Source organism: Ziziphus jujuba, chromosome 1, assembly GCF_031755915.1.
Source record: "Ziziphus jujuba cultivar Dongzao chromosome 1, ASM3175591v1".
NCBI classification, from domain to species: domain Eukaryota; kingdom Viridiplantae; phylum Streptophyta; class Magnoliopsida; order Rosales; family Rhamnaceae; genus Ziziphus; species Ziziphus jujuba.
The window spans coordinates 11240288-11261829 of NC_083379.1; the positions used below are offsets into that span (position 1 = coordinate 11240288).

The 21542-nt window shown below is 35.5% G+C and overlaps 4 protein-coding genes across 6 annotated transcripts; 1 reads left to right on the plus strand and 3 right to left on the minus strand.

Moving 5' to 3' along the window:
• Window positions 1-1716: 1716 nt before the first annotated feature.
• LOC107416766 (LRR receptor-like serine/threonine-protein kinase RGI3) lies at window positions 1717-5792 on the plus strand. The gene is made up of 2 exons (XM_016025298.4): window positions 1717-4764; window positions 4892-5792. The coding sequence occupies exons 1-2, from the start codon at window positions 1938-1940 to the stop codon at window positions 5356-5358; spliced, it is 3294 nt and encodes a 1097-aa protein (XP_015880784.3). The 5' UTR covers window positions 1717-1937; the 3' UTR covers window positions 5359-5792.
• Window positions 5793-6303: 511 nt separating this feature from the next.
• Window positions 6304-9622, minus strand: LOC107416775 (uncharacterized). Of its 2 annotated transcripts, XM_016025305.4 has the most exons (6): window positions 9395-9621; window positions 8896-9179; window positions 8342-8513; window positions 8103-8195; window positions 7213-7300; window positions 6304-7059 (listed from the first exon to the last, which is right to left on the minus strand). In XM_016025305.4, the coding sequence occupies exons 1-6, from the start codon at window positions 9448-9450 to the stop codon at window positions 6778-6780; spliced, it is 975 nt and encodes a 324-aa protein (XP_015880791.3). In that variant the 5' UTR covers window positions 9451-9621; the 3' UTR covers window positions 6304-6777. The 2 variants fall into 2 exon arrangements, with proteins under 2 accessions (XP_015880791.3, XP_015880799.3); XM_016025313.4 differs by lacking the exon at window positions 8103-8195 and having other exon boundaries at window positions 9395-9622.
• A 625-nt stretch (window positions 9623-10247) lies between these two features.
• Window positions 10248-11744, minus strand: LOC107416573 (uncharacterized). 2 transcript variants are annotated; one of them, XM_016025092.4, is made up of 2 exons: window positions 11563-11744; window positions 10248-11337 (listed from the first exon to the last, which is right to left on the minus strand). In XM_016025092.4, exon 2 carries the CDS (start codon window positions 11296-11298, stop codon window positions 10408-10410), a length of 891 nt encoding a protein of 296 aa, XP_015880578.2. In that variant the 5' UTR covers window positions 11299-11337; window positions 11563-11744; the 3' UTR covers window positions 10248-10407. The 2 variants fall into 2 exon arrangements, with proteins under 2 accessions (XP_015880578.2, XP_015880569.2); XM_016025083.4 differs by having other exon boundaries at window positions 10248-11421.
• Window positions 11745-12462: 718 nt separating this feature from the next.
• Window positions 12463-20547, minus strand: LOC107416563 (kinesin-like protein KIN-14F). Its single transcript, XM_060820114.1, has 18 exons — window positions 20262-20547; window positions 19648-19908; window positions 18471-18634; window positions 18157-18300; window positions 17659-18018; window positions 17308-17376; window positions 16893-17117; window positions 16587-16668; window positions 16402-16497; window positions 16148-16327; window positions 15729-15835; window positions 15430-15610; window positions 15123-15285; window positions 14740-14993; window positions 14371-14534; window positions 14116-14289; window positions 13187-13908; window positions 12463-12886 (listed from the first exon to the last, which is right to left on the minus strand). The coding sequence occupies exons 2-18, from the start codon at window positions 19811-19813 to the stop codon at window positions 12721-12723; spliced, it is 3417 nt and encodes a 1138-aa protein (XP_060676097.1). The 5' UTR covers window positions 19814-19908; window positions 20262-20547; the 3' UTR covers window positions 12463-12720.
• Window positions 20548-21542: the final 995 nt, after the last annotated feature.

Here is a 21542-nt window from a genome sequence, read left to right on the forward strand (position 1 = left end):
TGTTATATGCGGAAGTTGTTTTCATACATTTTGTCTAACATGGGAGAGAACATGGCTGTAGTTATTTCAACAGATAACCATATTATCTAATTGCTATAAAAAGCAATATCTCTCAATCAACAATAAAAACCTTCAAATTAAGTTAGTCCCACCTTTTCATATCGAATTTATTTCTTCTTATACAGATCAAAATGGAGTTGAATTGCAACAACTCATAACCAACATGATAGAAAATTTAAAATCCATCTTTAACTGCAATTATGAGCTAAAAATTTAATTTCCTTGGACTTTTTTTTTTTTTTTAATAATGAAACAGAAACAAATTAAGAAAGCACATGCTACTTCCATAATTTTCCCAAGAAACAAACAACATGTAAAAGTTGAATTATTTTTATTTATTTATTTTTTTGAATTCAAACCCGTGACACCATGATAATGCTAATTGAAATGGCCGGATTACTTACCGTTTCGTGGTCCATTATTGTTATTATTATTTAATAACCATCACCTTTGTTTTTGAATGGGCTATTTGGATCTGATAGGAGACTAGGAAAATAATTAAGAACTCTTAAGTTAGTTTTATGTTGTCCCTTCCACTCAAGGCCAGCATAACTTTCTTTGTCTTCTTTTTAATTCATTAACATCAAAGACCGCCCGACAGCATGACCAGAGACTTGCATTTTTAATTTTTTTTATAAAAACCATATATTATTTTTAACATATTCCTCACTTACCATGTGCCCTTCACTACTCCACTAGATTCCAAATACATTTTCCATCACCATCTATATATATATATAAACAAATGAAAATGGATCTCCATTCCCATTTAAAAAATTACTATACATACCCATTCTGCTTCTAGAGAATAAATGATTCAAATATCTCAAATTCAGGTTAATTCACAGAACAAAAATTCATATATTTTTTTACATTTACCATGTTGACCTTTTGCTAACCTTGTTCAATAACCTGACCAAATTCTTAATGATTAATGCTAATCAAGTCCTTGACCATAGTGCTTTCCCTCAGAAAAGTTGATGGCTAAGGAAATGCAACTGGGTAACAAGCTAGCTAGCACATGGCTGGCTTAGCAATTGTGACCACAAAAATTGAATATGGACCACTTTCAGTCCTCCGTTATTTAAGAAGATACTGTCATCTTGGTTAAGGATCCTTCAGCTAATACAATCCATGGAGTCTCTGTGCTAGGTTGGTTTGATCATTAAGCTATCACTTTCTTTGAAATTAATATGTAACAATTCCGAGCCATATCCAAAAGTGTTAGCCGACAAGTTAATTTTGGGTCCTAAACTCATTCGTGTATCGTATCAAGACGTAGTTTGTAGCCAGTATGAACTTATATGATATCTATTAAGGAAATAGCACCGCTCGATTAGGTTTAAGGCTGGTTTCACTTTTTACCTTAATTCTATCATTTGCAGTAAAATTGAATACTAATATTAGTATTCTTACAAACAAAGAACTAATGAGGAATGTGGATCGAATATGGTATTATTGTCGAAGGGAGCAATAAAAAAAGTAATGTCTTTTTGTCAACACATTCAGCACCATGGAGTACATTTCTATGAGTTAAAATCAAGTTGAAAAAGAAAAAAAAAAAAAAAGAAGAAACTTAATTATATGCACAAAATAACAAAGAGAAATCCATTTAGAACGCAAAATCCAAAATTCTTTCAGGTCATTAATTGACAGGATAACAAAAGAAAATAAAACTAAAAATAAAAAAGTTCGATTTTACCAAAATAAAACCAAAAACCAATCTGCATCACTATCTCTCAATTAACAATAATAATAATAATAGAATAAAGAAGTAGCTCTTGGATCCAGAACTTCTGCTTTTCTTTCTATAAACAAAACATGGGATTCCCCCCTCTACAATCCCAAAACAGATCAACAGCTCTCTTCTCTCAGCAATGCCTGCTACTCTAAGGAATCTCTTACTTTCACCTAATATCTTCTCCTTCACCTTATTCTTAGCAATAAACATTCTTTTCTTTTCATCTTGTTACTCCATTGATGAACAAGGACAAGCTCTTCTAACATGGAAGAACAGTTTGGTCAGCTCCACAGATGCACTGAAGTCATGGAATCCTTCCGACTCAACCGCATGCAAATGGTATGGGATTCACTGCAACTCGAATGGAGAGGTGGTCGAGATAAGCTTGAAGTCAATAGCTATGCAAGGCTCACTGCCTTCAAATTTTCAATCTCTCAAGTCCTTGAAGACCATTATCCTGTCTTCAACCAACCTCACTGGAACAATTCCAAAAGAATTTGGAGATTATAATGAGCTCACTTTCATTGATGTTAGTGACAATTCACTAACCGGCGAAATTCCAGAGGAGCTATGCAGGCTAAGCAAGTTGCAAACTTTGTCCCTCAATACAAACTTTCTTGAAGGAGAAATTCCAGCAGGCATTGGAAACCTTTCGAGTCTCGAGTATCTTACCCTGTATGACAATCAACTCAGTGGTGAGATTCCAAAGAGTATTGGAGCACTGAGCAAGCTGCAAACTTTTAGAGCAGGAGGGAACAAGAATCTTAAAGGTGAGCTGCCAAGTGAGATTGGAAACTGCACCAATTTGGTCATGTTAGGCCTTGCTGCAACCAGCATTTCTGGTAGCCTACCTTCATCTATTGGAATGCTGAAAAAAATTCGAACCATAGCCTTGTACACTTCTCTGCTGTCCGGTCCTATCCCTGAAGAGATTGGAAACTGCAGTGAGTTGCAGAACCTTTTCTTGTATCAGAATTCGATCTCAGGTCCAATTCCAAGAACAATTGGGGAGCTCAGCAAGCTTCAGAGTCTACTTCTGTGGCAGAACAGCTTGGTTGGTACTATTCCAGATGAGCTTGGAAGCTGCAGAGAGCTCGAAATGATGGACTTATCAGAAAATCTTCTGACAGGAAGCATACCAAAAAGTTTTGGCAAGCTTTCCAATCTTCAAGAGCTTCAGCTGAGTGTCAATCAATTATCAGGTACTATACCTCCTGAAATCTCAAACTGTACTGCTCTGGCTCATCTTGAAGTGGACAACAACGAAATTTCGGGTGAGATTCCTACCCTTCTTGGAAACCTGAAGAGCTTAACTATATTCTTTGCCTGGCAAAATAAGTTAACGGGCAGCATTCCCGAGAGTCTCTCTGACTGTGAAGAACTTCAGGCTCTTGATCTGTCATACAACAATCTTATCGGTGCAATACCAAAACAGATTTTCGGGTTGAGGAATCTCACAAAGCTGCTTCTACTTTCCAATGATTTATCTGGTTTTATACCGCCTGATATAGGCAACTGTACTAATCTGTACAGGTTGAGATTGAATCACAACAGGTTAGGAGGTACTATTCCATCGGAGATTGGCGAGTTGAAGAGCTTGAATTTCGTTGATATGAGCAACAATCATCTTGTTGGAGGAATTCCTCCATCAATATCTGGCTGTGAGAACCTCGAGTTTCTTGATCTTCATTCAAATGGTCTAACTGGTTCTGTTCCTGATACTATGCCAGGAAGCCTGCAGTTTGTGGATATCTCAGACAACAGGCTTTCGGGTCAACTGACTCACGGCATTGGATCATTAACAGAGTTAACAAAGCTCAATCTTGGAAAAAATCAAATTTCAGGAAGAATCCCAGCTGAGATCCTTTCTTGCAAAAAGCTTCAATTGCTAGACCTCAGCAGCAATGGTTTCTCAGATGAAATTCCCAAGGAGCTTGGTCAACTCCCTTCACTTGAAATCTCTCTCAACCTAAGCTGCAACCAACTTTCGGGTAAAATCCCATCAGAATTTTCTGGTCTTAGCAAGCTTGGAGTCCTTGACCTCTCCCACAACAAGCTCTCTGGGGATTTAAATACTCTCACAGACCTTCAAAACCTTGTCTCTCTCAATGTCTCCTTCAACGACTTCTCTGGTGTATTACCAAACACCCCGTTCTTTCGAAAACTACCTCTCAGTGACCTTGCTGCAAACAGAGGCCTCTATATCTCTGGCGCTGGTGTTGCAACTCCAACGGATAGCATTGGAGGTTCCGGCCGCAGAGCAGCCATGAAGCTAATGACGTCCGTCCTCATTAGTGGCAGTGCGATTTTACTCCTGCTTGCAGCATACATGCTGGTGAAAAGCCATATGGCTAACAGCAAGCTCATGGAAGATCAAAGTTGGGAAATGACTTTGTATCAGAAGCTCGAATTCTCAATTGATGATGTTGTCAAGAATCTAACATCAGCAAATGTGATTGGCACTGGAAGCTCCGGAGTTGTCTACAGAGTGACAATTCCAAATGGGGTAACACTGGCAGTAAAGAAAATGTGGTCTTCAGAAGAATCGGGAGCATTTGCTTCTGAAATCCGGACACTTGGTTTGATACGACACAAGAACATAATCAGGCTCTTGGGATGGGGATCCAACAGGAATTTGAAACTACTGTTCTATGATTACCTACCAAATGGAAGCTTGAGCTCTCTGCTACATGGTGCTGGGAAAGGAGGGGCAGAGTGGGAAGCTAGATATGATATTGTTTTGGGAGTTGCTCATGCTCTTGCATATTTGCACCATGACTGTGTTCCTGCTATTATGCATGGCGATGTGAAAGCCATGAATGTCTTATTGGGTCCTAAACAAGAGGCTTATCTTGCTGATTTTGGGTTAGCAAGGATTGTGAATTCCAATAGCGATGAAGATGATTTTTCCAAACCAAGTCCAAGACCTCAGCTTGCTGGTTCTTATGGATACATGGCTCCAGGTATTACCATTTTTTTTTATCAAAATAGAATTAACCTTTTTTTTTTTTTTTTTTTTTCTCTTTTTCTCTAATTTTATTGAATTAAACCGCTAACTATTATCAATTTTTTTTGGGGTTATGATTTCAGAACATGCTTCAATGCAGAGGATCACAGAGAAAAGTGATGTATACAGTTTTGGAGTAGTTCTTTTAGAGGTATTAACAGGAAGGCATCCATTGGACCCAACTTTGCCTGGTGGTGCACATTTGGTTCAATGGGTTCGTGACCATTTGGCAAGCAAGAAAGACCCAACTGACATTCTTGATTCAAAGCTGAGAGGGAGAGCTGACCCAACAATGCATGAAATGCTTCAAACACTGGCTGTTTCATTCCTCTGTGTGAGCTCCAAAGCTGATGATCGTCCAACAATGAAAGACATTGTTGCAATGCTAAAGGAGATTAGGCATGTGGTCCCCATAAGACCAGAAGTTGATGTGTCAAAAGGAGGAGGAGGGTTATCAGCAATTCAGTCATGTCCTCAAGCTAGGAAGGTAGATTTACAAGGATCTTCTAACTGCTCTTTTGATTTCCCTGATGATTCCATGTCATCCTGAAAGAAAGAAGGATCTCAGAAGTGAGAGGCTATATTGTTCCATCATATTTGTGTATATTCATTGGAAAAATCCACTAGAGCAGAGGAGAATATTAAAGGAGAAAATTGTAGGTTGATTTTCTTGTTTTTATCTTTTTGATTTTCAATTGTAATTTCAGTTTATGTGGTTGTAGATTTTGAAATAATTAATCTATTTAGTATAGATGATGTATAATTTAAGAAGACAGCTTTATGAGGGTATTGAATTTTAGGAGTTGGAAGTAACACTTTAATGGTACCTCCACTAGAATAGGGGGGCTATCTTGGGAACAGTGATGGCCTTGACTGTCTTTAGGAGGTGAGAGAAACCCAAGGGGAATGTACAAGTTAAGAACAATGATTGGTACTTCTGGATTTATGTAATTAGACTTATTGAAAGGAAATGGGATTCCTTCACATCTCTTTCTCTCTCTCTCTCTCTCTCTCTCTCTCTCTCTCTCTCTCTCTCTCTCTCTGTGTATGTATGCAAAGAGCCAGTCTTTCCAGCGGTGATCACATGGTCCAAGGCTCCATAGATCACATGACAATGTGCTGTCTTTGAGTGGGACTTTCCAGCAAAGAAAACTATTTTAGAAGAATACTAATCTTGGGTTAGAAGCCTCTAAATGTCCTGATCAGGAGCACGTGGAGAAGCAGGACCAATATACTTCAAATAAATACCAAAACAAAATACCTCTTTTCTATAAGAACGCTGCACATGGTTTCCTGCATTAATTATGATCATGATGGAGAAATCTATACAAATGGACGAAGTGGTTAACTAGGAAGAACTATAATATAATATTCACTCCAACCAAAAAAAAAAAAAAAAAAGAACTCCAATATAATGTTTTTCCAAAATTTCATCATTTTTAAAGTTAACCAACAACGAAAATTGAAAACTAACTTTCTCTGCATGTGCCAAATATATGGTGATCAATGACCAGAAAGAGTACCCTTGTTGATGATCAATCATTTAGAATTCACAGACTTTCAGATTGAACCAGCCTTTTTTTTTTTCTTCTTTTTTTTTTTTTTTGGCTAACTACAGGCAACAAGTAAATGAACACAAGCAAGAATGCATGTGAACTTTTACTATCGGTAAGAAAAATGTGATTTCAGCAGAATCTAAGCAACGCCCACTTGCTTTGTCTTAGAGTAGTGTCCTTGGTATGGTAGGGCTCATCCCACCTAAACTAGATGCTGCCAGCTGAAGCCGCAATAAAAGTTTGGCTCTGACATGGGCTTCAAGCTACTAATTTTCTGGCCACAGCAATTGTTATGTGCAATAACATATACCCCAAACTGATCCAGATTACACAAATTTACATTTCAATTGGTGGTCGTGGACCCATAAAACTTTGTTCTTACATGCCTTGAGGATGAAATGGCTTAATGTGCACTAGGGAGGAAATTCAGATTCTAACTTCTTTACTATGGAGCTGATAACTTCCCAATGAAACCCGCGATATTGCAGCCATCGAATAATTCGTGATTTCCTTGTTTCTTTAGGTGCATCTTGACCTCTGAGCCATTGCTTTGAGGCCTGAACAAATAAATGATCCATTGAGAGCTTTGACAACCCATGACTTGACTTGCCATCTTCACCACATTCTTCATCCTGAAAAACCAGCTTTATTGCCTTCTCTGCTTCAACTTCACTTACTCCCTTCTGGTAAAGTGCCTGATCATAGAATAATGGTTAATACATAATTGTGGCCAATTTTCTTTGATATAGGAAAAGGAAATTGGGCCATGAACAAAATAAAAAAGCAACATAGTTCTTACAGATTGTGCATTCATTCAAGGAACATATTTAGCTAAATCAAATACTTACTTGCTTGATCCGCTTTGGTCCCCAACTTGAGGAAGACCATCTCGAACGACAAAATGCTTCCGCATACAAGCCATCATTGATTAACCCTCTACATTAAATTAAAAGGGTCAAACTTGCATAAGATACAACTAATATCCTTAGTATATGTAAAATGAGGGTGGGATTTTAGAATTCATTGGTCTAAATGAAAGAATGAGAGCAGTAAAAAAAAAAAAAAAATATCCATGCTTCGGAATCAGTTTATATGTGCACCCATATGAAATTTGGTTATTACAAGCAACTATCCTTTAATATATCCTCCAGAGAAAACAGAAATACTTAAGGATGTTTGGGTGATAAAGGAAAACTAAGGGAATAAGTATCAAGCACTCAAAATAGCCCTGTGGCTAAAGTCTTAAGATGCAATTACGTTTGGCATTTTGTTCTTTCTCTTCAAACCGATAAGAGTTTAAGAAATTCCCTCGGTGGAAAGGTACCCCCTCTTCTTGGTTTATTTGGAAATTTCAACTTTTAATCAAATCCAATAGTGAAATTCACATGACTGGTAGCCCCAAAAAAGGTATATGTCTAATGTGGGCTTTGGGCCTAGTACTAAGTATCAGAATCAGAAAGGCAGCTAAAGGAAAAGACAAAATACCCAGAATGGGTACATTATTCTCGTGTTACTTGGATTTATCCATCTCCCTTCGATTCGTCATTCTTGTGCTTCTTGTGAATGTTACTATGAGCAGATAATTTCTCTAACCCTCTGTATTAAAGCCTCCTAATAACAAGGACTGTTGTTTTAGCTGGTAACTTACTCAAGTGAAATTTTTCCAACATAATAATTTCAAAGAACTGGTAGACAAAAAACCCTAAGGCAACAACGTTCTTAATTATTAATTATGCACCTGCTCTGGAAGTCATTTATCACTGACTCAATTATATTTTCGGAGAATCTTTGTCCGTGCAATTTCTTCTTTAGTTCAACTGCAGTGAAAGCCCTGCAGAGGAAGATAATATTCTTTGAAAAACTAAAAGACTGCAACAATGAGTTTCTCTACTTGATAGCAACAGACTAAAAATCAACAATCTCTTTCATGAAAAAGATACCAAAGCAGAGATATGAAGTTACAGAAATAGTGTCAACCTTGTTGCAAGTAACTTTATTGCCAAATTTTCAGCATCATGCTTAGATTTAACAGATTGTAACACATCCTGATCATGATGTTTCTTTTGGTGACTTTCCAACTCTTCAATAACCAGCTCCGGCTCTTCAATGAGTTCATAACCCATAGCTCCAGGATCATGATCAACTTGACCTTTCAAATATAGACATGATACAAATGTGTTAAGCATGCTAATCGATATTAAATAGCCTAAATCAAAACTTGATACCAACAGATGCGACCAATGGATATGGATTTTTGGCATAAGCAAAAGCTAAAGGCATTAGTTTTTTCTTTTATTTTCTTCTCTTTTATTTATTATTATTTTTTGTTAGCTCTCATGGCCTAACAGGATATTTTCTCCCCAAACTTGATACGGAAGAATGAATTTGTTAGGTTCTCATGTTCAAAGCTGTTGTTTTTGTGCACTGAAGCTTTCCATATACCATAACCACAGTTCAAATATTAACATTACTAGCAACAACCACAAAGAGAAAAAATTTATGTTTCAGTATTTGCATTAAAAATAATATACCTTTTTCAGAAACACTAAACGGCAAGCTACTAGCAGGCCTTCTTTTATATCGAGGCTTCTCACCAAAATAAATATTTTTCTCTTCTCCACTTCCACCATATCTTATCTCATTCACCAATGCACTTGTATCTGAAAGTTTGCAATCTTCTTTCTTTTTGGAATCTTTAGGTAGCTGGTCATTTTCCAATTTGTTAATCTTAGAAGATTTCTTAGGAATGTATCTAACGGGACCTGAGGACCCGTAATCTCTGCTTTTCGAGCATGCTATTGAACTTTTCTTGACCCTGAAAATGAAATTTTTAGCATTAAAACTACCACAAAGTTTTCAATAGCCACAGACCCATTTTCTTATATGACATATTTTAGTTTTGTTACCAAGGAAACATAGGAAAAGATAAAATCTTGATGGCATATTTTATTCAGATGTTCCACTTTTTCTAGGAAACAAAACATTAATGTAAGAAAACGGATGAAGCTAAAATTAGAAGAAAGCTCGCACCAGGGAATGAGGAAAATCCGTAATTGAGGTTGTAATAGGGTTCTGAAAGTGAGCATTGCCGCCAAAATCACCACTTTTAAAATCGATTGTGAGTTTCAGAGATCGAAGATTGAAACCCTAATTTGTGATGAATTAGGGTTTCGTTTAAACTCGGGGACGCGGGGTGTTCCCGGTGTGGGCTCTCTATTCAAACCCGAAAGAATAATGCAAAAGCCCACTTTCACGAGGTAAAAAGAAATTATTATCATTACGTATATTTTTATTTATATATATGTATAAATATAAAAAAAAAATATATATATATATATAATATATATATATAAATAAATAAATAAACACACTTATCTGGGCCTGTTTCTGCGTTGGAAGATGGAAACCTTCCCTATTGTATGAAGCTTACATTGTTTTTGGAAGGATTCACCCAAAAAAAAAAAAAAAAAAAAAAAGAAAGAAAACAACATTGTTTTGGAAAGTGTCAAAAGGTTGTATCAAAAAGTTTGGATCAAAGCCTTAATAATTGCAACTAAATAGACCTTTTTCCTTTGGCTAAACTCAAATTCAAGTACTTCAATTTTTTTTTTTAATGCAATTTTTCATTTCAATTTGTTGGATATGAAGCTCATACTTGAAGAAAAAGTCAAATTGGATTATTGTTACCTGGTTCTATTATTACCTGATTAGAAAGACCCTTAATTTGGCCAAAATAAACCATAAAATTTAATTTACATCTCCTAACCCAATATTGTTATTGGCAGAAATGTCTAAACCAACCAAAAACTATGCGGGTCTTCAATAAAATTTATAGGATTAGGATAGAGGGAAAAAAAAAAAAACAAAAAAAAGAAGCCAAAACTAAAGGAAAGTGGACAATTTGTATTCTATAATAAAAGAATATTTAGTACCAAATTATAATGACTAGTCCCATAAACTTTTTGGAGAAGGATAGTTTATAAGATGAAACCTGGAATGTAATATTGACAATAATATGAACAATGATGTACAACTACTATTAGTTATTCAGTTTTCCAGGCGTATAGAAAATGGGAAAACTCAGTAATTATTCCATCACTGCAATTTCTTTCATCTGGGTTACTATTGTTAGATTCTCCATCTAGCTTTCCTGGCTTGAAGATAAACAATCCCTGGCCTGAGCCAGGGCCGCTGAACAACCAATCATGAACATCCCAGAAAATTTGCAGAGGTACATTATTCACCATCACAGTCTCATTCCCTCTGAATCTCCAATTCAAGTTCATGATCCGAACCGCCACTGCCCCATCAACTCTGATATTCATTTCCGGATCACCAGGCCCTGATAGTGAGTTCTCAATAACAATTTCATGCTCTTTATGGTCTGTACCAACCATGGTTCTGGTTGAAAACATTTTTTTCCCATATACACTCTCTTTCTTGTGCAACAAGGTAGCTTCATCCAAGGACGGTCTAGACCTAGCTCTCTTAAAAGCGTCTTTCTTTAAATCTCCCAGCAGTAAAACCACCTCTTCATTGGATACCAAGGCAACATAATAATCTGAACATGGCTCCGTGGCGCTGGTGAATTTCGCCTGTCGAAAATCCCAGAAAATGTCTGCTCTTGTTCCATCTATTTCAAAAGATTTGAGACCTTTCTTGCCCCAGAACTGCCAAGCTTTTAAATCAATTTTGCAAGTGTAGCGGTTTTCTTGGGGAGGATTTTCTACTGTGATGCTAAGGGCATGGCTAGTAAGGTTTTTGCACCATGTCACCGAGACAATGTAATACATATCGGCTAATTTGGCTTGGTATACACAGGTAACAGAACATTGAGGAGCTCCCTTGCTTGTTGTTTGAGGCTCAGAAACTTTCTCATTAGATGATGATGATGATGAGGTTGGAATGGAGAAGGTTGCAGCTTCAAGAGCCATTGTTTAATATCCTTGAATTGGTGCAGCTTTGGATTCAGCCTGCAAATTTAATATTGAAGAAGGGCTATTGTTGGTTTTTAATCATATCAAGAAATTCAAACCCCCACCCAGAAAAAGGCTTTTCTGCAGAAAAATAAAATAAAATAAAATTTGCAAAATTCATATTAACTTTTGTTACCAGAAAAAGGCAAAGTACAAGGTCATATTGAATTTGTCCACAGCATTCAAAAATAAAAAAAAAAATAAAAAAAAGGTATATGTTACCTGGAATTAGAGGGTGTTTCTTGAATTGTTGATCTTTGAATTTTACCAAATTCATGAAAACGCTTTTGAGAGATACAAAATAGGAATAATAAAGAATTGAATGAAGCCCCAGTTTACAAAATTTTGCAGGGATTAAAATTCGTTTTAGGGGGACACTTAGAGTAACCTCCAAAATGTCAATGTCTGGATGGAGCATTTGGATAGACTGACACGGAAATCTACTTTAAGGGTTTTCGTCTCAGCTTAGCCTGTAAAATGAGCTGTTTAAAACAGAAATTTTTTCTTCTTCATTTTTTTTTCCCTATAAATAGGTTGTTGCTTCTCAAATTAAAAGTTTCTAGTTATTTGTTGAAACCATTTTTGTTAGCTAAATAAGGTGTATTTTCATATATATATATATATATATATATTTTTTTTTTTTTACCTTTTAGTTATAATACCAAATGAAGATTTTAATGTTTAAATGTATTTGGGGAAAATCTGAAAAATCTCAATAAAGTAAGTTATCAAAGATTAGTTAAAAATGTTAAATTGTTTATCACTTAATAAAACCAACCTCATTAAAAACCATTTTGCTGATTTGGTAGGTAACTCTGGCACCATTGAGTATAACCCAACTTGTTTAAGACTAATTTTAGTAAGTACATTACACGTTTCTTGTTTCCTAAGGTGGACTTCTCCAGTTGAGTCCAATTGTAAAAATGCCATTTTTCAAATTCGCACGTTATTTATAGAATTTGTTGTACACAAAATATCATTTCTATGTTATATTAGAAATTTTTTCAGAAGAAGAAACAAAATTCTATGTGTCACATTGTAAGAAATGAAATTAAGTTGTTTTTTTTTTTTTTTTTTCTCTGTAGCCCTAGAAGAATACTTTCACTTATGTTCTCAAAAACATGCTCAGAAGAAATTTTTTATACAATCGACAAACTAGTTTTCAATATAAACATTTAAAGCCAAGTACTATAGCTATACAAAAAAAGTGGTCCAGAAAAATACACAGAAAATTTTAAGTTGAATTACAGAGAAAAATTTCCTATATGGTGTAAGAGAAAAGGTTTGACAATCTTATCTCAAATGAGGTCCTCTGCACCCACAAAAGTATGCAAACTGGAGCTCTAATAATCATCATAAACTCATAGTTTATAATATTCCTCAAGGTAACATAAAAAATTTCCCACGAGGTGTAGAACGGCTCCTCCTGAACTCGGGCATGGATACATTGCTGGTTTCCTTTTGGTTTGGATAACGAATTCCACCATTTGGAAGCTTGTTTTCAAGTTTACCTCCCAGTAATGGCTCCACTGCCTGCACTAGTCCTCTGCATTTATAGAATATAATTGAAAATAAGCATATTAAGTAAAACTATTCTTCTTACAACTTAACAGGATTGAGCAAAACTTTTTCTAATATGATCAAGGGTTCGTTAAAATGTTTTTCTCTACCTTTAAAAAAAAAATGTTATTAGAACAGTTATAATAATGATGCATGAAAATGTCATAGAAACCTTACTATGAAACGTTTTAAATGTCATTGAAAGATTTTTTTTTATTTTTTGGCAGTGAATTAAATGTTTTAGTCAGTTGGTTTATTAAGATTGAAGTTTTTTCTAGTTATATACCTTGGTTCAAGATTCTGCGAATTCCTTGACAAGTTTTGACGAATCCTTTTCACCTTCAATGCAGCATGCACAGGTGAACCAAGAGGAACATGCTCATTTTCTGGCTCAGAAAAGTCACTCTTGAGAGGAGGCTCCTCCACCTTTTCACTGCCAACTTCTAAGTCTGAAAGCAATGTTGTCATCACATCTGACTTTTGAAGCCTGGTTGGGATTATTTGGTGCTGCTTTGCCTTAGCTTTATTCTCAGGCTTGCTTTTCCTTATACCACCTTGTCTTATATTAAGAGCTTGTTTAAACTGTTCTTCTTCATGTTCTTGGTGTACTTTCTTGGTAGTCATCACCTTCTGAAGGCTGTACAATGTATCTGAAATGTTCTCTTGCCTTGTCTGATCTTGTGCACTAATTTGTACTCTCGAGTTGTTATCAGTTGATGGAAGTATCATTGGCATTGTTGCAAGAGATTTATTAACAGGAACTCTTGCTGGAAATGGTATTTTTGCAATTGGTTGGTTATCGGCCGCATCACCCTTAACTCTGCTTCTAATATGGGCTCCTCTATCAGTAGATATTGATCTTCTAACAGGAGGAGATGGTGATCTTGGCTTTCCAGAGCTTGCTAGTTTATCTTCAGCCATGAATGGTATCTTTGGCATAGTATCCTTCTCTGTAAAACCTGAGGGAAACCTCGACCTCCTTTGCTTTCCTGAAGAACAACTTCTAGCCTAAAGAGAAAGATGAAGCAACATATATGATCAGTGTCTTGTACTACATAAATTACATTAGCCAACATTGTGCTTGTAGTTGATCTTAGATATTTTCTGAAAAAAATATATTTCATCTCAACATGCTAGCTTTAAGCTGAGCCATGGCTTCAATACTTTGATATGTTATCAAAATCAAATAAAATGATTTAATCCTTTATGACTTACTTCAGAGATCTTAGTATCATCCAAAGGTCTTTGAGAGGTTTCAGGCTTCAATCTTGGAATGCGAAAAGGTGAAACAGCCCTTGCTTTTTGGGAGTCAATGGTGCTTTTAGTACTCCCACCTTTATGTTCTAGCTCAGCTTCCTTTTTCTCCAATGCCAGTTTAAGGTTTGATATCTAAAAAAACATACAGAGTTAGTGAGTTTTTGTTATGACAAAACCAATTAAGAATTTCATGAATGAGTGCAAGAAAATAACCTCGTCTTTAAGTTCTCGAAGTTCACCAGTTTCTTTATTGGATCGAGCTGCCCCGAGGTCTATGGAAGCAACCCTTTCAGCAAACTTAAGTGTACTAATTGTTTCCCCAAGAGCATTAACTTCAGGGTTTATATGTACAAACATCATTGTCTTGGCTTGCCCACCTGCACATAAAATTGTTTGCATGTATCAAACTTTGTGCTTAAACTTCAAACTAACTGCTTCATACATGGAATTGAAACAACTAGGTTATCATATTATAATCTTCCTCTTAAATTGACCATATTATGCATTTTGAATGTGTCAAGAGCAAAATCAGTACTCAAGGAAAAAATTAAATCATTTATGAAGAATTTCTTTTAGTATTACCTAAAGAATCTTGCAGCACTTGAGTAAGCTTGCTGTTTCTGTAAGGAACATGAGCACTCTTTTGTGCAAGAGCAGAAATGACATCTCCAAGTGCAGAAAGCGATCTATTTATATGTTGGGCTTCTTTTAGTCTCTCACCAACAGCCTCAGATTTATCCACCCTCTCGCTTCCAGCTAAATCCACAAGATGGAGGCATCCCCTAAGAATAGATCCAGACACCAACTCTTTTCCATGGACATGAACTGTTAAAACACTGTAACAGGATAGCCAAACCCCAAAATTTTACTTGTCGAAATAAATTGTTACCAGCAATAGAATTTATCAATAATGTAAAGCAAAAAAAGCCCTTAAAATTTCAAAGAAAGTGAAAGAAAGTCTCTACCTATGTGAACGGCTACTCCTCTCATTTAGAGCTGTAGCCCCTACTGCACGATTCTTTTGGCCAATCTTCATCAAATCAAGAACATCTTGGGTACAAGTAACTCGAACCAAACTGGCGTCGGGGACATTAAGGCCATTCAGTTGAGAATTGTTTCTTATGTCCAATGTTCATGTAGTTAAGGTATCAAAGTAGCAACACAAGTAATTTTTGTTATTTTGTAACACTAAAAATTAGTCTTAGTAGGAATTATTATGTAGAAAGGATTGTTATAATCAAATTGATGACTAAAAGTAGATTTTGAAAGGATATCTTCTGTTAGAACCATCACTGACTAGAAGGTCTCTCACTTGTTCATTGTATATCTCTATCATCTGCACTGCAACTTCATATCTTATTAAATCTATCCTTGCCTTCGATATTTGAAATAAGTCACGCAGGGCTCGATAGTTTACACCCCATGTTACTTCGCTTGTCAAATCCGGACCACTCTGTAAAAGAGAAACATGCAGGTTATTACATAAGTTAATCTGAAACAGCATCTCAAACTTACAGCAAAATTGTAAACTGTCTGTGCCGAAACAAAATTCAATAAAGGCTGGCTTTTACCATTGTGTATGTCTTCCCTGAGCCAGTTTGTCCATAAGCAAAGATGCAAACATTAAAACCATCTAGAACAGACCGGACCAATGGCTGAGTGTCAACGTATATTTGCTCTGCACATCACAATAAACAAAATGTCAAAGCAACATCCTTTAATTCATGGATGATCTTAAAATTTATACATTTTTACATATCTGTGATAGCAGCAAAATTTGTTATGCAGTAAGCTTTTCATTTCCATCAAGTTATGGTAGCCTTCTAAGCGTATATTTACTCTAATTTTTTAACTTAAGGGTGTTATCACATTGTGAAAATTCAAAAGAAATTCACATCTTTTAAATAAATGATGTAGGGAAAAAAAAAATGAAGAAGAAGAAGATGATGAAAGTCAATAGAAAACCCAAGTTTAAGGTAACAAAAATTACCTTGTGTGACATTCGTTCCAAAAACTTTGTTAAATGAAAACACCCTCCTTGCTTCTTTTCCCTGCTTCATGGGATTGACAATCATGATATTTCCATTTTCTCCAATGTAATCCACAGTGGACTGCCCATTTGATTGCCCTGGTAAGAAGGGCCTCACTCTACAATAAACTCTAATAGTTCCTGCAAGAAAGAAAGTTTCATCAATTAAGTTCCATACACTGTAACACTTAAGTTTAAGAAGTTGAAGATAATACCTTTAAGGTCCTGGACTTGATTGTAAAGAATGCGATTTTCCTCTAGAACTTTGTGGTAGGAGTTGGAGGCCACTTGTAGATCCTTAATATGATGCTCTGACACAAAGAAACATGTAATTTCATACTATCCTTATAACAAAAATAAGATAAGTAAAATGAAGACGTCTTTTTATGTAGACTCTTACCAAGCCTTCTAAGTTCTTCCTCCCAGTGGGAATGTTTCTGTTTGACATCCAGTTTTGTCTCATGGAAAGACGATTTGAGCTCCTAAAAATATCCCAAGACTGATGACTCCAGTACAGAATTTTAATATATGAATTGACATGTTCATAGATAAATATATAAAAAAAAAAAAACTGCAGTCGAGATCACATGCCATACAAGATTTACAAAATCAAATTGCAATCAGCAGTTTGCTTCCTCAAATTTTTCTGTTGGGAAAAGATACTGCCATTGTGACACAGCGAACGAGCAAAATGAAGGAATGATACCTGAAGATGTTTCTGTTGAATGTCAATTATCTCCCGGTCACCAGATGAGGGACTGATTATATGCCGAACAACCTCGCGTTTGCCACCACAGATACAGAATTTGGACACATCACTTGAAGCCAAACTAGTTCTTTGACTAAGATAGCGTGAAATGGCTTCTATAAATTCAGATTTAGATAGATTACCCATATCACTTTTCAGTATTTTCTTCAAGAATATTCCAAGCTGCAGAAAACACAAGAAAATAAAAAAAAGGAAAAGTTGGTTCAAGAATATTCCAAGCTGCAGAAAACACAAGAAAATACAAAAAAGGAAAAGTTGGTGAAGATGGGAGCAATGATTTTACAGTCCCATCCAAAATTCAATCACAGGGAAGTGCTTTTAGATGGTAATATCAACCTAGATATATGCATACCTGAGTTCCTTGAGAAACAAGCAATGCTGTGAAATCCTTGACTACCTTACTGAGTAAAGTGTCAATTACCTACAAATTTCCACACATATAACAGAATCAGAAGTCATAGAACAAAATATTTTCATCCCATAATTAGAGAACAGAAGCAACTGTTTTTTGTAGTTTTAATTTTGCTTAAATCATCACGATGACACAATAAAAAAGTTTGTCCCTGTTTAGTAACATGTAAATATCATAGAGAATTAATTTGTTTCTGGTGCTCTTTATCAATAATACTTCTTTCCAAATTGCTTACTTCATCATAACAGTATATGTACACAACATGAAATAAGTGGTAAGAATCTTACCTACCATTGAATTCAAAGGCAAATCATCAATCTCATTAGTCTCTTGAAGGTAGGCCTGTAGAAGTCCAAGTCCAAAACGATCGAAAAGGAAAGCAAGAACATTGGCAGTTCTAGACTCTTCAATTGAGACCTCATTAGAAAGATGGAGAAATTCTAATAGCTGTTCATACTGTGACGATTCAGAATCATCCAATGACTCATCGGTGGTTTCACTGCCAACCAAGGAGGATGGGGATCCTTTTGGGAAAGACGTGATCCTCACCGTCCCTCCATATCTCCACACTCCAATCCCACCTGCTTGCTTCCATTCATAATATCCTTTGAGGCATAGAATGCAATCCACTACTTTACTTGATGAGCCTCCCTGTAATTCCAAGTTATTCAATTTCAGGAGCAGGATAATAGCAGCACGGATAATGAACTAGAACCCCAAAAAACCAGTGACAAACAGGAAATATATGCATGTTTTCCTAGTGAATATTGAAAGTTAAGAAAGAAAGACCTTTTCCAAATCAGAGGCTTCAAATGTCAAGAGCTTCATTTCTTTAACAGCCTCAAGGAAATTCCTCATGTTCTCAAAGTATTGAATTGCAGACTGTGCAGCCCCTTCTGTTGACTGAACTGCTATAATTGGATTTTCCACCACCTTTTCCACAAACAAAAACAGAAAAAACAGAAAACAAAATCAGTACCATGAATTAGAACACACAACAATAAACCATGCATGCACGTAGATAAGTAGTTGTTGAGCACATTTCCTTGTGCCTTGGTAAAACGCAAAGTATATAACATTGAGAAAGAGGTTCAAACTATAACCTTGAGAACAGCGCCGGGATTGACTTTGTTGAGAACGTTGCAAAGAATGAGGCCATTGCGGAGTGCCAGGCAGAACTCTTCCTCGGAAGGTTCTTTGGACAGTGTTCCTGAGGCACCATGGTCCATCTGACGCAGCCATTCAGCGGCTTGGTACCTCCTTGAAGCTGAAAGACACACAATCATACACCGTTATCAGTTTCCAAATTGAGAATTTTTCTCTTCCATATATCCCTCTTTGAAGTTGTTCATCTAGTAAGGACAAGTTCAAAAAAAAAAAAAAAAATGCTAATACTAATATACATCAAATCTTTATAAATGGAATGAAATTGGCCCATTTGGATGATCCATTTTTGGATTTATGGCCTAGAAAAGGTGAAATCAATACTAGTCATCATAAATCATTTGTCAAGTATTTGGTTAACAAACGATGTAACAAAATGCTATTGGTTAATAAATAATGGAATTCACTAGTTCGATTTTTTTGTTTTTTGTTTTTTTCTTCCTTTCATCAACTTAACATGTCCACAGTATCATCGCGTGGCAAAATCTTTTTCTCTTCCCCTTTTAATTAGTTAATTCCTACACCATTTGATACTTTATCAACAAAATTGTTTTCGAAAAAAAAAAAAAAAAAAAGGGCAAAACATGAGAGACCCAGTGGCTTTCATTTCGTTGGGTTGAAATGTTTTTATTCCCACCACCCAAAGTTTGAGGGATTTGTAGTGGAAGGTCTAATCATAATCAAAGATATACAGTGGTCTTCTAAATCCAATTTTAATGTTTGACCTTTTTCTTTCGGCGAGAGTAGTCTGCAAGTATGAATAAGATTTTAATTTTGCTCATTTGGACTCACCTACACCCACTAATCACTGTGGTGGGTCCATATCAGCCAAAAAAGTGATGGGATATCACTATTCTTATTTTCTATCACCACCAGACTGCTTAACATCGTGACGTGCCCTCCATATCCCTTTTTTTTGTCAAATTATTCCAAAGCCATTTTCTCGAAAGAGATAAAAAATAAATAAATAAATAAAAGTGAAAGCAAAAAATAAAAACCTTGAAAGGAGAGTCTACAGAGTTTACATATTTGTTTTCTATTGCATTGATATATAACTATATCACTATTGAAAAGATTCTTGGTGGATTAAGCATTAAAAAAAGTGAATTTTGTTACCTGCTTCTTCGGCTTTTCTCTGAGCCAATTCAAAGTCATTGATAATCTCCTCAGTGAATGCATATGGAGCTTCATTTTGAGAGTTCAGAGCCTTTATTCCTCTCATGTTTTTGCAAGGAGAGTTGGTCGTGAAATTTGAATTGGAGTTGCCGTTTTCTTGTGGCATTTTTTGGCTTCTAGCTACCTAACTCCAATTGAAAAATGTTATTTTATTTTTTTACCACCCCAAAGTTTTGTCTTAAATAAATTAAATTAACCCCCCTGCAGAGAAAACAAAAACCAAGTATTAGACAAAATCCATAATCAAACTTCAGACCGATATCTGACACACACACACAACAATTTCAGCAGAATTTGATAAAGAAATTCAAATTCTTATATAACAAAACAAAAACTAATAAATGGGTAACAAAGAAAGAAGGTGAAGCAAGCTTTTGATGGAGAAAAGTAAACCCAAGATGTAATTCAAAAACAGATAGACTCTTAATCACCTTTCGAAGTGAAGGAACACAATGTATACATTTCAGCCAAGGATTTAAACAAAACCCAGAAAGCAAAAAATAATTCAGAAACATACAAGAATGAAAAATGCAGTAAGCTCTATAAGACTTCACCTTTAAAGGGTCTTGGAAAATTTTGAAAGAAAAACCAGAGAGAAAATGGAGAATGAGAGCAGTAGCTGGAGGTGGTGAGCTTAACTTAGATCTGATAATCCGACCCAGAAATGGAACAAGGACATGAAGCAAGAATCTCGTGTGTTTTTTGAAACAAGCATTCAAAATGGTAGTAGAGAAAGCTCAATAAATGCTCTACAATGTTGTCATCGGAGAGAGAGAGAGAGAGAGAGAGATGAGTATAGGAACAGAGAGAGTTTTGGAAGATAGAGAAATAAATTATAACAGACGACCCTGAAATTGAAACGTTGGGTTTCTCTCTTGCCAATACTTTCGCTTTAAAATATTATAAAAATGTCTTTTTTTTATCAATAAATATCATAAAATGTCACTCTGCCACAGTGCTATATATATCTAACGGTGTTATAGTTTATTACCATCTACTTTAATTAATTAATTTGACGGAGGGTTATAAATTGTGGTAGGCAGAGAAATTGAAAGAGAGTCATTGTTTTGACTATGGAGGGTGTTGTTATATCATCTCCATTGAAGCTAAGTCAAATCATATTATGCCAAGCGTAGCTACCGCGGACCCTTTTGTATATTAGACTCGACTGCAGGATCTAGCCCAAATGATGGCTTAGTCCATAATATATGCTTTAAAAAAGTGTTTTTTTTGGTGAAATACATGCTTTAAAAAAGTTTTGCTCCCTTAAGACTCCATTAGAATTATATGTATGTGTCTATGTATATATGCTAACGGTATTTGTAAAATAGATGGCCGTTATATCTGTCAGGTACTTGTCGACTATATATATATATATATATGTATACATAACACGATTTGTGCAGTTTTTTCCATGAAGATGATACCATATCTTGGTCTCATTGAATTGTTAGTTGATTGATCTGGTCAATATATATTAATTTGACTTCACATGAATTTGAGTTTCAAAGATGGTATGTATGTGTGTGTATATATCTGTACATATATATTACTTTAAACTTTTAATTCCCTTTTGTTTGGCTAAAATTTGAAATGTAATTTAGTAAGCAAAAAGGGCTTTTATTTGTAATTAATCCTGGCATTTGAAAATATTTATCAAGAAATGGCATTACTTGTAAGGGATGACCTACAAATTATGGGTTGGGAGGAAAATGTTCTAGCACAATTTAATTTTTCTATCAGAAACTTTTTGAGTTTTAGTTTTATGCTATACCCATTTTTCTACACTAAATTAACATTTTGTTTAATATATATATTCTTAAGAGTTTGGTGAG